Source organism: Anser anser (genome assembly GCF_964211835.1).
Source record: "Anser anser genome assembly, chromosome: 21".
Classification (NCBI taxonomy): domain Eukaryota; kingdom Metazoa; phylum Chordata; class Aves; order Anseriformes; family Anatidae; genus Anser; species Anser anser.
Window position 1 is genome coordinate 1801266 of NC_139742.1, and position 13487 is coordinate 1814752.

General features: G+C 57.2%; 1 protein-coding gene across 1 annotated transcript; it reads right to left on the reverse strand.

Annotated features, from left to right (window-relative positions):
* Positions 1 to 12628: 12628 nt before the first annotated feature.
* On the reverse strand, positions 12629 to 13465 carry TMEM203 (transmembrane protein 203). Its single transcript, XM_083807627.1, has one exon. The coding sequence runs from the start codon at positions 13352 to 13354 to the stop codon at positions 12944 to 12946; it is 411 nt and encodes a 136-aa protein (XP_083663753.1). The 5' UTR covers positions 13355 to 13465; the 3' UTR covers positions 12629 to 12943.
* Positions 13466 to 13487: the final 22 nt, after the last annotated feature.

Here is a 13487-nt window from a genome sequence, read left to right on the forward strand (position 1 = left end):
ACCCCTCAGCCTGCTTTTCCTGGTCGATCAGTAGGAAATAAAGTTCCAGAGGTCACTTAACAATATCGGCCCCAATCCACGTGGGCGCAAGGGCAGTGAAGGACACACCTCGTGGGCCCAAGCTGAGGCAGCCATGCAGGACTGTGGTGCACGGCAGGGCGCCCTGGGCTGCGGGGAGCAGGGATGGATGGGAGCACCCCAGGTCTGCATCCAGCCTGGTGCACATCCCGGCAGGGAGCTGGGACGCAGCTGGGACCACACGCCAGGCACAGAGCCTTGCGGTGCTGCCGGGTCCACCAGCACAGCTTCTGAGAGCAGAGGACACCTTGTGAATGTGGTGAGCAGGACTACATGTTCAAGTAAGTGGGATGTGTGCCACTGCAGGGGCATGTGGCCCCGTGGTCCCACCCGTTGTCTTTGGCTCCAGCACAGGAATCTGGTCCCGGTCCCTCCAGGAGCCGTGGTCACTCCAAGGGGGCCTTGGAGCAACCTCCCCATAGGAACCCAGCAGCTTGCACCCATGAGTGGGGCCAGGACACGTCCCCCTTCACCCACTGGGGCCCCAGTCCTCCACCTTCCTCTTGGGAGGAGAAGTGGATGAGTCCTGGGAGGAAATGAGCATAAGCGAAGGCAGGAGAACCCGTTCCCCGCTGCTTTCCCTGAGCAAAGAGCCCATGTGAGTGCTGGGGCTGGCAGGGCTCGGCCGGGCTGCAGCTGGGGAGTGGGCAGCTGGCAGCACAGGCTCTGGGCAGGTGGGCACAGGGCAGGACAGGGCCTTTGCTGGGAGAGGGAATGCTGTCTTTAAATAGCTCAGTTAAAAGATCCAATTGCTTACAATAAATAATCCTGATGCAAGTCACGAGGAAATTTGTTGACAAAACTCTCCCTGCAGAAACCTCAGGGAACAGAAGAAGGTGCAGAGCCCAACTGGGACCAAGTGAAGGCTTGCTGCAGACCCCTTCCCAAACCTGCATTGTGTCCCCAGCATGCATCACACACCATGCACCCATGCCTGCTCCCTTGGTGGGTTCACTCTCAACCTGCATAAACAAATCGGGTAATTACCTCAGCTTTTACCTCCTCTGGGCTGGGCACTGGCCCATTCTCTTCCCCCTTGCTCCCCAGGAGGCACAAGGCTGGTTCCCCTCCCACCTGCGCTTGCCCCACGTGCAGCACACTGCTCCTTCTCATGGGTGTCACCGTCCTGGCTGGGCTCTGCCAAGGTGACCACAGCCTTATCTCCATGCCAGAGAGTCACTGGGTGATGCCACTTGAAAGGGTGTCTGCCTGTGAAAGCACGGGCTGGGGCTGCCCGCACACCCTCGGGTGCTCTGTCCCAGCGCTGCTGAGCCCCAGCTTTGTTTGCCTTCAGGGATGTGCTGTGAGGAGAGCTGAATGTGCTGTTTGCTCATAACTGGAGAAGTGACCTAAAGGTCACATTCTTCTTGCTGCAGGATGACAGATCTGTTGTTGGGAGGTATTGAAAGAGTAGAAAGAGTACACCACACACCTATTGACACGCATGTTTTTGTCCCCGGCCCTCCGGGTGACTCTTTGAGACCCAGAAGGATGTTGCCGAGCTGCTGGAGGCTCAGCATGGTTCAAAGCCCATCCATGACTGCCAGCAGCTGGCACAGCTGCTGTTTGTGAAGTGGGATCCCCTCGGGTACTAGCATCTCCCCTGGGCCTTCCTAAAGGACAGGAGCCCGGAGGAAGGAGAGCCTCTCATTTCCCCGCCAGGCAATTCCTGCACCATGAGGCCACCCCAGCTCTGGCCACAGCGGGTGCTGGTGCCTTCTGCCTGGCTGAGCTGCTCCGCTCACTCCAGCTCCTCTTTCCCCTCTCCTCTTTCCCCTCCCAGAGGCTCCTAGGCCTCACTGCGACCCGTCCCAGGGGGAACAGCTCCAGCCCTCCCTCCCCATCCGACTCCACCAGGGCTGGTGGAGCCGGGGACATTTGCAGCTGCCTATGGGATGCACACCCCTCATCCCTGCTGTTCCCCGCTGGCAAATAACAGACCAGACCTTTCCTTCCTACCTACCATCTTTCCCTGAGTGTATAATTAATAAACATGCCCCGATTGCCCCAGCTGTGCCTGTCTTGGAGCCACCTCTCAGCTGTGGGTTTAGGAGCTCTGGGCTGGGGATGGGCACCTGGAGCAGGCGCTGTGCCAGCCACACAGTGTGGGCACCCCAGGCTGTTCCCCCTCCCTGCTGCCGTGTCCTTGGTGGGGGAAAACCCATCTGGAGGCACGGATCTGTCCCGGCTCACATGAGTCTTTGGGGCCTGGCATGGCGGCAGGCAGTCAGATGGCGATGCTCTCCAGGATGCAGGGGGAGGTCACGTTCCTGGGTTCCCCTGGTGCCATCCCCCCCAGCCATGCTCGCAGACCTCATGGAGCTGCACGGACCCCTGTAGAGCCAGCAGAGCAGCTCACCAACAAAGTCCTGCCCTCCAGGTGTCCCTCCCACCAGCCACTGCTTTTTCCATCTCTGCACAAGCCCCTGAATTAACAAAAGCCACACAAGAGCATCCTAACATTGAGGTGCCCTTGCAGTGCTCATGGGTGCCACCAGCAGCCACACACAAGCGGAGCTGCTGCTCCTGTCTCAGAGCTGCTGCTGAGGGACGTGCCCGGGGCTGCAGCATTAACCCTGATCACAGCACTGTGAGCTGCTGCTCCTGGTGCTGGGTGAGATCAGGGATCAGGCAGGAAGGAGGCATCCAGGCTAGCTACCATCCAGGGTAAGAATTTCCTTATGAAGAAACTGCTGCTAAAATTAGGGAGAGGAGGGAAGGGTTGTCTGTTTAATCTGTCAGCAGTTATTGGTTGTAATAATCACGGAACCTCCCTGGCCCCCAGTGTGGTTAGCTGCACAGGAAACCTTCCCATCCCCCTGCTGCATGCTGCTTCCCAAAAGTCCCATCTTCCAGCCAAAACACTTGAATTTCTGCCTGGCGCTGAGCTGGGGCACCTGCCCTGCACATGGGCTGGCACTACTGCTGCTGAGCATCCTGCGGCACTGGGATGGGGCTCAGTGCAACAACACCTGCATCCCGAGACTGATGCTATCAGTGAAAATACCAGGGCTTCGATGCCAAAGGGGCAGCTGGTTGAGCGCCAGTGCTGTGGTGATGGGCTGGGAGCTGTGTGCTGTGGAGTGGAGGCATGGGCTGAGGACTGTGTTGAGGGATGCTCTCAGAGGTCGGGACTTCTCCCTGCTCACCAGCCAGGAGGTGAGAGCAGGATGAGGTTGGGTGTCTAGGATCTGGCTCACCAGAGCCCCAGCCACAGGCTCTCCTCTGGCTCTGGGCATCCTGAAGCTTTTTCCTTCCTGAGAACAGAGAAATGAGGCTGAAGCACCCTTAGGGCAGGGTTTTCCCTTTCACCTGTGTCACAAGTGCTTGGAGACAGCATGGAAGGAGGCTGAGGTGAGCAGATCTGGCAGGGTTTGATTTCCTTCAGTACAATCAACAGGGCCATAAGGAAACAAGCCAGAAGGTGGAACGGTGACGTGGTAGAGGTTTCCCTCAGCATGGCCGTAGGCTATCTGCGGGAGACCAGGAAGATCTTGGGCCCTGGGAGGTCTCCCTCCAGCTGCCGAACTGGTTTGGACAAGGGCAGCTGAGCTGTGATGGAGCCACTCCCCTGCCATGGCCCATGGCCCTCCTCCCCTGCTTGGTGGTCCCACGTCACCAGGCAGTGCTGCTGCAGCACCTCGCTCTCTGCAGAGTCTCAGCAAAGCTTCTGAGAAGCTGCTGCAGGGAGGTCACCGATTCTGAAACCTCCTGTCCAAGCCTCTCCTCCTCCTTGTGCCACCCCATCCCAGCTGCTCCCCTCTGCACTGTCAGCCCTCGCTGCACACTTCTCATCACATCGTTCCAAGAGTGGTGATGCGAAATGGACCTATGCTTTCAACCAGAACTTTGCCAGCTTTAAATTATTCTATAAAATTACAGATGGAGACCTAGGATCATCAGCCATGAACCTGGGGGCTGCAGCAGCTCAGCACCCATGTCAGGATGAAGACGTCGGCGCTGTGTGCTCACAGGGTGACATTTTTCTTTTGCCCGTATTAGCCAGGGACACCCCAATCCACCTCTGGATCCTGTGATCCCAAAGGGTGAATGATCCATTGTTTTTTTCCTTTCCTGGATGTCTTCTCCTGCTTGTTAGGACCTTCTGAAATCTGAAAGATGGCCCCAAGCACACGATCAGCCTCTCCCAGCAGGGAGCCACCAGCACGTCCCTGTGCATCCTCTTCATCCCTTTGGCCAGATCACAGTTATAGCCTTGTTTGAGCTCCAGGCAGCCCCACTCACTTGTACAAACCACTGAAAACAGCTGTGCAGGCTCCTTGTGACAATTTTTCTTACAGTTACAACCCAAAAGAGCAAAAAATCTAACAAAAATGAAGCTACAGGACTCTTTTATTTCCTGAGGGGGTGTCACCCATAAGAGAAGGATGCCAGGTTGGATTTGCATGGTTTCTTGACAAACTGAGGTGAAACGCTACTTCTCTCTTCGTTTTCTTGGGACTCTCCAATAACTTTTTGACTGCCTGTCCCAGTGCTCCCAGCAGTTCAAAGCTGAGCCACCAGGGCTGCAATCTGCCATTTCCGATGTGGAGGTAAAACACATCCCAAACACAGGAGCTTATTGAAAACAAAAGAAAGCTAATTTATGGGGATTCAGAAAGAGGTGGGAAGCTGGATGGCAGCAGGTGGGAGCCACGAGGGAGCCTGCAGGCTCTGTGGTTGCTGCTGGCAGGGCTGTGCTGTGTTTCTCTTGTTTTCCTGGTAGGACAGAGCTGGTGCAGGCAGCCAAGCCTCTTATCGTGGTACAGGGAATGTGCGAGATAACCAGCCACACTGGTACCACATCCCAGGCCATGATTTGGTGCTGGGCTCTCACCACATGGCCCAGGTGCTGCTGGTGGAGGAAGAGACCAGAGGACCCGTCCTGCTGCAAACACCGCCTTTGCCACCCTAAACTGCCATCCTGGCTCTCCCAGGATGCAGGGATGCTCCAGCTGGGGTATGCCGGGTGGCACTGGGCTTCCCTTTGCTGTTTGAGGGCCTTAAATAAAAAGGGAGGAAAGTAGAAAAGCAGACCGAGAGCACAGGATGGCGTGGGAACCACACCAGCAGTGGAGGTGGTGGAGGTGGTCAGCGTGCTCCGGGCAGCTCCAGGCCCAGAGGAGGACCCGTGGAGATTTCTCCTTCAAAGCACAGACGCTGCTCATAGAGCCCTGGTCAGAGGGCCGGGACACTGCTGAGCAGCCTGCAGCAGGGGGGCTTCCAGCTCGGCCCTGCCTTCAATGTCTCCCCCCACTGAAATGGCTCCTCCAGCTGCCCCCCAGCAGCCCCCAGCAGCCCCCAGCACCAGCAGCAGCAGCGGTGGGGTTGCAGAGGGGCTGATCCTGCCCCAGCTGTGACGTGCCCTTGGAAGAAACTCCTGCACCACAAAGCACCGTGCAAACCTCTGGAGTGATCCACGCGTCAGAGCCAGCACAGAGAAGGCTCCCAGGCCATGGTGATTTGAAACATGTTTCAGCTAATTTAGCAATAAAAATCTAAGTTGCACTTGCATGAATCAAGCCATTTCCTTAAAGATATGCATGGAGGAGAGCTGGATATGGAGTTAGTGTTTTGGCTGTGAATCCTTTCAGCATGTGAAAGTTACCAAAGCCACGAGAAAAACCTGAACGAACGCACTGCTGGAGATGTCCATCAGAACCTTCCTTTGCTGGGTGGCACCTGCCCAGCCCACGGCCAGCAGCCGTGCATGGGTGCTTGGGGTGCACCCAGCCTGGGCAGCCCCAGCCCCTGCCCACAGCCGGCAGCTGCTGGGTCCCTGCAGCTCAGCTCATCCCAGGGAAGGCCGCAGAAGCCAGCGTGGTTAATGCAAGACATGTTCTGGGCTCGCCAAAGTCAGCCACTAGCCAGGACATCGTGTAATTCCCACTCCTGACAACCATGTATTGTCTATACCTCCCACACACGTGGTAAAGCAGGATGAGCCTTCCTGATCTTGGTGCCTCGCTCCTGACTCTACAGACATCTGAAAGCTGCTCCACCACCCCTGGTTTCCTTCCATGCACGCCTTGGCCGCAGTCCCCCATCATTCACAGCAAAGATGCAGGCACAGACTGGTGAGTGGGGTGTACGTGCTTTGAAGGTGGGAAGGGGGGCATCTAACCAACCCCTGAGCACCAAGGGGTGAACTTGCCCTCTGTTCTGGTGAGAAGCATCCAAGGATTAAATGACAATGTCAGACAATCATCCGATCATCCAAGGATTAGATGACAACCTACAGACAACATCTGGTATGGGCAGTGTGGGAGAAGAGTCGGTGAGACTGGCCAGGGTCAGCTGGAAGGGGAAGCACTCCAGTTAAGGGCTTCTTTCCGAGCAACTGATGGTTTTGCTTAAGCTGTCTTTTGCTGGCACGTGTGAAAATGAATGGTTGAAAGAAATAAATCATCCAGGCTTGCTGCCAGGATTGCTAATCCTCTGCAAAGAGCATTGCAAAAGGCTGGAGAGTTTCAAGCACAGAGAGCGTCTGATGGAGATGCTTTAGCAAAGGCTTTGTTCCACCCACAACCCCCAATCTCTGGGGTGAAAGAGGTGAGGCAGCCCCAGGCGGGAGCTGCTGGGAGCCCCGGGTGCACGGCTTGGCACCACTGCTGCAGCCCTGCCGGGAGCCGCGGGACCTCACAAGGGTGTGCTTACAGGAGATGAATGGAGATATTTGAGATGGTCGTGCTCAGCCTCAAAGCCCAAATGAAGTTAGGCTTTTTGTTCCCCTTGCCCTCAGGAAACACAGCAAGGGGCCGGCCCAAGCCTTCTCGGCAGATGTCCTTGTTCCTGATGCATGTTCTGAGCACTAGGGCCGGCTGGACAGACAGCAGCGGAGCTGCAGGACTGCTGGAGCCTGGTAGAGGTGAGGGCGGTGGCGGGGGTTGCTGGGTGGCTGGGCAGTGCTGGATAGCTCTCCCTCACGGCCCTGGTGCATCTTACCCAGTTTAGTGGGATTTTGTCCCTGTGTGAGAACTGGACGTGGGAACAGGCTGACTAATGGCATCTTCGTTCCCTGCTCCCTTGGCCTTTCCACACTGCTTTTGGGGCGGTTAGCAACTGCTCCCAGTTAGTTTCAAGACTTGGGCTTATTTCTGGGGCAGCTCCAGCCATCTCTGCATGGCAGAACCGCTCTGGAGGACACAGCCCACCTCTTGGACACAGGGCTCAGTCCTCAAGCTGTGGCCACGGCACTGAGGGTGCTCCACATCTCCCAGCTTGTCTGTGCCAAGCCAACGGCAGCCCTCAGCCATGTCCTTTGCTCATTCTCCCACACCATCCTCCTCATACACCCCAGAATGTGTGGCTGCTCATCTCACAGCCTTGCCCTCGGGCAGTGGCTTCTGCTCCCACCAGCCCTGGGCAAGGCAGGACGCTGCCCAAACCACAACACAGGCATCCTGCCAGGGATGCAGCTCGCAGCTCCTGACTGGGAGCCACCCAATGCATTGTGATGTTAAAGCCACAACTATACTGAAAAGGTTCCCAGGTGCTGCCCGCATCAAGATGCAGGTGGAGGTGGAGCCCCCTGGCACCACCTCTTCCCAGCTGTCTCATTTGGGACCCCTCTTGTCCCTGCAGTAGCTCAGGTCATGTTGGACATTCATCCCCCCTGTGTGTGAAATCCATCTGAGGTGTCCCAGGCTGGGCTCTGCTCTGGAGATGCCATATGGACATGACAGCCCCAGCCACGTCTCCCTCCCGTGTGGTCATCCCCAAATGCAGATGTCCCTCCAAGAGCTGCTCCTGTTGCAGCAGGGGGCTCCGGGCGCTGGAACACAGGGAGGGGGCAGCCAGGGTTGGTGCTGTCCCCCCCACGGTTCCCCCACAGGGCCAGGAGGTGCCTGGGCTGCTGGGGGCTCCTTCCCCACACCCTCAGGTGCATGGTGCTGCATCTGCAGGACCAAACCAGGGGCACCCCCCAGTATGGGCTTTCCACCCAGGAGCTTCATTTGCTTTGGGAACAGCCCAGCTGGCAGCGACTTGTGGCTGCAGCAACAAAAATAAACCCAGGGGTTAGATTCTTATCTTTGCCAGAGCATATCCCAGCGTGCTGAAGGAGCCTGTCAGCCCAAGCCCTGAGGAGCCTTCCTCCCCGAGCCAGGGCTCCTGCACCGGGCAGGGACAGGTGCCAGGGGCTGCCCCTGGATGCAGGAGGACTTCACAGGGGAATGCTCCCAGAAGCTTCCACGGCCGGTCCACATCTCCCCGGCCACAGGGACATGAAACCCTGAGAAGTTTTGCTGCAGGACTTGGGCAGAGTGTAACTCCTCAGGGCAAGGAGCACGTCCTGGGAAGCAAACTGGCTGGTCCAGGCTGCCAGGTGAAGCCCACCACCACCCCCCACTACGCAGGGAGCACTCGCACCCCCACTGAGGGCAGCACCCACACGCCACGGCTCAGCCCCATGCCACCCCTGTGTCCCCAAATGTACCTGGGAGCTCGCCTGGCCTCGGAGAGCAGGGCTGGGGGATGTGCAAAATGCAGGACAAGCTGCTTGCAGGTGAGCTCAGAGGCACGCAGGTGGACGTGGCATCATCCCCCGTGTCACGCACCACGCCCTGGTGACATGGCTAGCTTGGGTCTGACGGGCCTGGGTGAGCCCCACCACGGGTCGGCACCAGGAAGCTGCCCCGCTCCTCTGCACAGCGTTACAGCGAGGCCGCGGGATGCAGTCACTTGTCTGATCTTTATTGGTGTGCCCCTTCCTCGGGTTAATTAGCTGGGAGAGCCCTGGGAGCCCAAAGGCAGCCACCCATCCCCAGGGGGACTCAGTGAGTGCCCTCTTCTGACTCAGAGCCTCCTCCTGCTCCCTGCCCCTCCGTGTCCCACCAAGGCCTCCATCCTGTTCAGCTCTTGCCCTTGGCACCCTTCAGCAGGCACCAGCAGTGCCACCGCCTGCCCCAGCCTCGCTCCCCCACCCTCACACCATCACCCCCGGCCCTCATCCACCCTAGACCCACGTGAGTGACCCCGTGGGTGCAGGTGACGCAGTGCCTGTGGCCCGTGCACTCAGAGTGACTTGTCACATTGTGGGCACAGCCGCAATTTGGGGACACAGAGCGTGGGGATGAACCCAGCGGCACGAGGTGGAAGAGGACCAGAAGCAGCCGCCTGCTTCCTCCCAGGTGACGTGACCTTGGTGTGCCATAGCTTGACACAAGTGAGCCACGGCTGGCTCCAAGCAAAAGGACGAGAGGCGTGCTTGGGGACATTGTGGCTGCACCTGGCTGGCACAGAGCCCTGGAAAACCACATCACAAGGTGACACAGGAGTGGAGGAACCAGGTCCCTGTGCTCGAGTCCCGGCGCCACCTAAGGGTTTACAAGGAGTGAGCGAAATGGGTGCTCCTGTCCTGTGCTGGAGCCTGATGCCAGCCTAGCACGGGCCATCGAGAGTCACTGGGGACATCGAGCCAGGTGCCACCTGACCGGAGGCTGGTGGGGAGCAGGTCACACCACACGCCAGGGGCTAAGCCCCAGCATGGCCCAGCTGGGTAAGCTGGTGTCAGCCGAGGGGTCCTGCTGGGCCAGCCACTGGCTCTCCCACCGCTTTTCCATGATGGCTTGGATGAGGCAGCATCAGCATGAAGGGACAGCCTTCGTCACTGCGTTGGGTTTACGTGGCAAGGGTTTGGTAGTGGGGGGCTGCAGGGGTGGCCTCTGCGAGCAGAGCCCAGCAGCTGCCCCAGGTCAGATCAGAGCCAGCTCCAGACGGCTCCAAAAGGGACCCGCTGCTGGACAGAGCCACGCCACGAGTGGTACTGGTTGGGCCTCTGGGAGAACAGATTTAAGGAAGGGAAAACAAACAAACAAACAAACAAACAAAAACCACAACATTGTGCTACAGCAGGTGGGAGAGAGGAGTGAGCACCAGCCCTGCAGCCCCCAGGGTCAGTGCAGCAGGAGGCAGGAGGTGCTCCAGGCTCACAGCAGCAGTTCCCCTGCAGCCTGGGGAGAGGCCCCTGGTGGAGCAGGTGGATCTGAGGGGAGCTGCCCCCCTTTCGGGGGAGTCATGGTGGAGCAGTTTTCTCCTGACGGATGGACCCCAGGGTATGGAGCCCCAGGCCCCGCTCAGCTGGGGCCCGCTCAGCACCAGCAGGCCCAGCTGCATGAGTAACGTGCGAGGAGCAGCCAAAGCCCACGCTAACCACTCCCTTCTGTACGTTCGGCCAGTTCCTTCTCCTTCCCTGGTTCCGCAGCAGCGTATTTAACCCAGCAGCAACCCCCTTCTCTCACCCTGGGTACCCGTGGGCACAGACAGGCACAACTCCCGCGTGCTCTGTAACTGCTCATCACGCCGTGCAGACGCAGCCTCCGGTCTCAGCCGTGCCGTGCGTCTGGCTGGTGCCGTCTGTCCTGTGCCATCTGTCCTCACCGCTGCATGCCTAGGCTGCCTCGTCCGCACGTCCTCAGCAGCCCCGGGTGGACCACGCAGGGCTGCGCTGCTGTGGTGGCTCAGGACCTGCGACCTGGGGACATCAGCAGCAATAACTCCACGAGGTGGCTTTTCACATCCGCCTCAGTGGTGCTTTAGCTCAGGGGAACCCAGACACTTGAGCTCTGCTGCCCTCAGATGGCTTGTTTGGAGCCAGCCTGGTGGTTTTTTTTTTTTTTTTTTTTTCCCTTAACTTCTTAGTTTCCTTGCCATCTACTCAGAGCTAACAATGGGAAATGAACTGATACACTTTTCAGTCAGAAGTGCATTTAAGATAAAGCTGAATGATGAATAGTGATCTCTTCTTTACGAACCTTCCCTGGGGAGTTCATCTGCTAAGGACAGGGAAGCATCTCCTTGTGTCCTGAGAACAAGACAGCCTGCCGGCCATGGGGAAGAGAGAGGAGGCTCCCTCCTCCCTGGGCAGCTCTAGAGCACCAGGTCACTGGGGGTCATCATAAATCTCATCATAAATGAGTAATTGTCGCGAGGACAAGTGGCTTTTCACATCTCCAGCACATTTACTAGTATTTTTCTAGATTCAGTATCTATTATCTATTACCTAACATCGGTTATCTATTATCTCCAGTGACTGTGGCTGAAAAGCAAGAGAATCATTGGGAGCTCCTAGTGCTTTACTGAATTACTGGATTATTAAAATGAATTATTTGAAATTACGCTCTTTGCTTATACTTGCTTTCCTGGGCCATGCTTCCCAATCTGTGTGCCTACACCTGCTCACAGGGACTGCGCACAGGTCCCCCTACTCCTACTCCCAGGCAAGAGCAGCCCCTGAGAAACGGCTGTTTATCACTGACCTCTCTTCCAAGTCCTATTCTGTGCAAATTCTCTCCTTGAAGCCTTCAGCTCATGCCCTTAATCAACACAGTAATGTTTTGTGCGCTCCTTGTGCAGGCCTCAGAATTTGTAATGAACTTTTTGCAGGATAAAGCATCAGGCACCTTGCTAAAGAAAGCTTTTTCAAAAGGGAAGGTGATGTGGAATATCCTGTGAGATCTGCTCTGAACTCACACCGCAAGCTTATCCAATCAGCACACCAAAAAAAAAAAAAAAAGGAAATTGGTCGTTTCTTTCCTGCATGCCTCTGAAATCTAAAAGCAAACAGAAGTTACACAACAGGCTAGGTAATTATAGATTTTCTAGAACCCAGGTATGAATCTGGAAAAGTCTCTTTTATGCAACCTGAGATGCATCCTAATTTCTAAGATCACAATGAAGTCCCACTCTGCAGCAATTCTCAGCTCTTTTTAATGCATGCTCTGCCAGCTACATCCCACCTCTTCTCCCGAATTTGAGAGCCCTTTATGCAGCAGTTTTCCATTTCAAGACCTTATCTCCATGAAACAGATCCTGAGAGCGCAGAGAGCACAGGGTGGTACCAGCAGGGTGGATGAGGCAGACACAGATGGGTGAGGGAGCAGCTGAGGCTCAAAGGGAAGCCCTGGAGGTGTTTTGTTGCCACCAGCATTACAGAGGGCTTGACAATTCATTCTCCAAAGGAGAACAGTCGTCTGGGCACCAAAGCAACATGCAACCTCTCACAGATAGGTCAGCGGCAGACCCAGGTTCTCAGCACCCTCGTGGTGGCTGTGCCACTGTGACAGATGACACAGAGTCTTTGGTGCTGGGAGCTCCCCACAACATGGACATTTAACACATCGATCTGTATATCTGGCTGAGCTACCCCGTGCCTTGCCCTCCCAGTACCCCCATAGCTTTATGTAGGAAATGGATCTGCATTACAAAGGAAAAAAAATTACATTTCTGTTCAAAAACACACACATCAGTTCTCTCTGGCTCAGAGCACAGCCCCATAAAATCTCGTCAGTACACTGAAGGCATGAAGTACCACTCGGGAAAGTTGGAAGTAAATGAGCGTTGCTGTTGGTGACAACAGATCGATACGATCGTGGTCTCGGACAGGGTGGCGCAGGCGACGCAGCAGCTATGGTGCTTCTGGCCAGCAGCAGCCTGAGGTGTGCGAGGTGCCTACAGCAAACAACCGGCCTCCACGGGACTCCTGTTCTCCCGGCACCAGTTTTAGGTACAAACGCTTTCTAGTAAAAAATAATATTATAAATAAAACCAATCCTTCCATGCACTTTTATTTTAAAATAAAATAACCGGCATACCAGACAGTGCCTGCACATTGCGATATTTTAAGACTAACACCAAGGACTAAGTGAACCTGAAGTAACGATGCTGCAAAAGGATCTCCTGAAGAAAGATACGCACAAAGCTATGTACGAGGTGACAGCGCGCTGCCGCAAGCCCTGCCTCTCGCAGCGCCGCACCTGCGCCCAAAACCTCCGTCCGGAACCCAGGATGGGGGAAAGCCCCCGAACGGCGCTGGGGTCCCCGCAGAGCCGGGTGTGCCAGCCAGGGCTGCCGCGGGGCCGCGGGCTCAGTTCACGCGGCAGGCCCGGATCATGAGCAGCTGGAGGAGGATGAAGACGGGCGACATGATGAGCCCGTACCACAGCTCCCGCGTGTGCTCCACCAGCTTCTGGCACAGCAGCATCTCGAAGACGAACTTGAGGCTGAGGATGGTGAGGATCCAGAAGAGCCGCAGCACGGCCAGCCGCTTCTCGCCGTCCTGGAAGAGCCGCACCGAGACGATGGCGGTGAAGTAGGTGCTGAGGCCGTCGGCGGCGAAGAAGGGCACGAAGACGACCCACCAGGAGAGCGCCGAGGCCTCGCTGTCCACCTTGAGGACCAGGAGCACAGAGAAGACCAGCAGGGCCAGGCCGTGCAGGAAGATCTCGAAGGTGGCGAAGCCCAGCCACTGCACCAGCTCCCGCAGGGAGAACAGCATCGTCCCGGCCCCGGCCCCGGCCCCGGCCCCGGCCCGGCGCTCAGGGGCCGACGCTCAGGGCGCACCGGCAGGGCCCGCTCCCGGCCGCCCCGCCCGGCCCCGCCCCGTCCCTCCGCCGCCCCGCAGGGCCCGG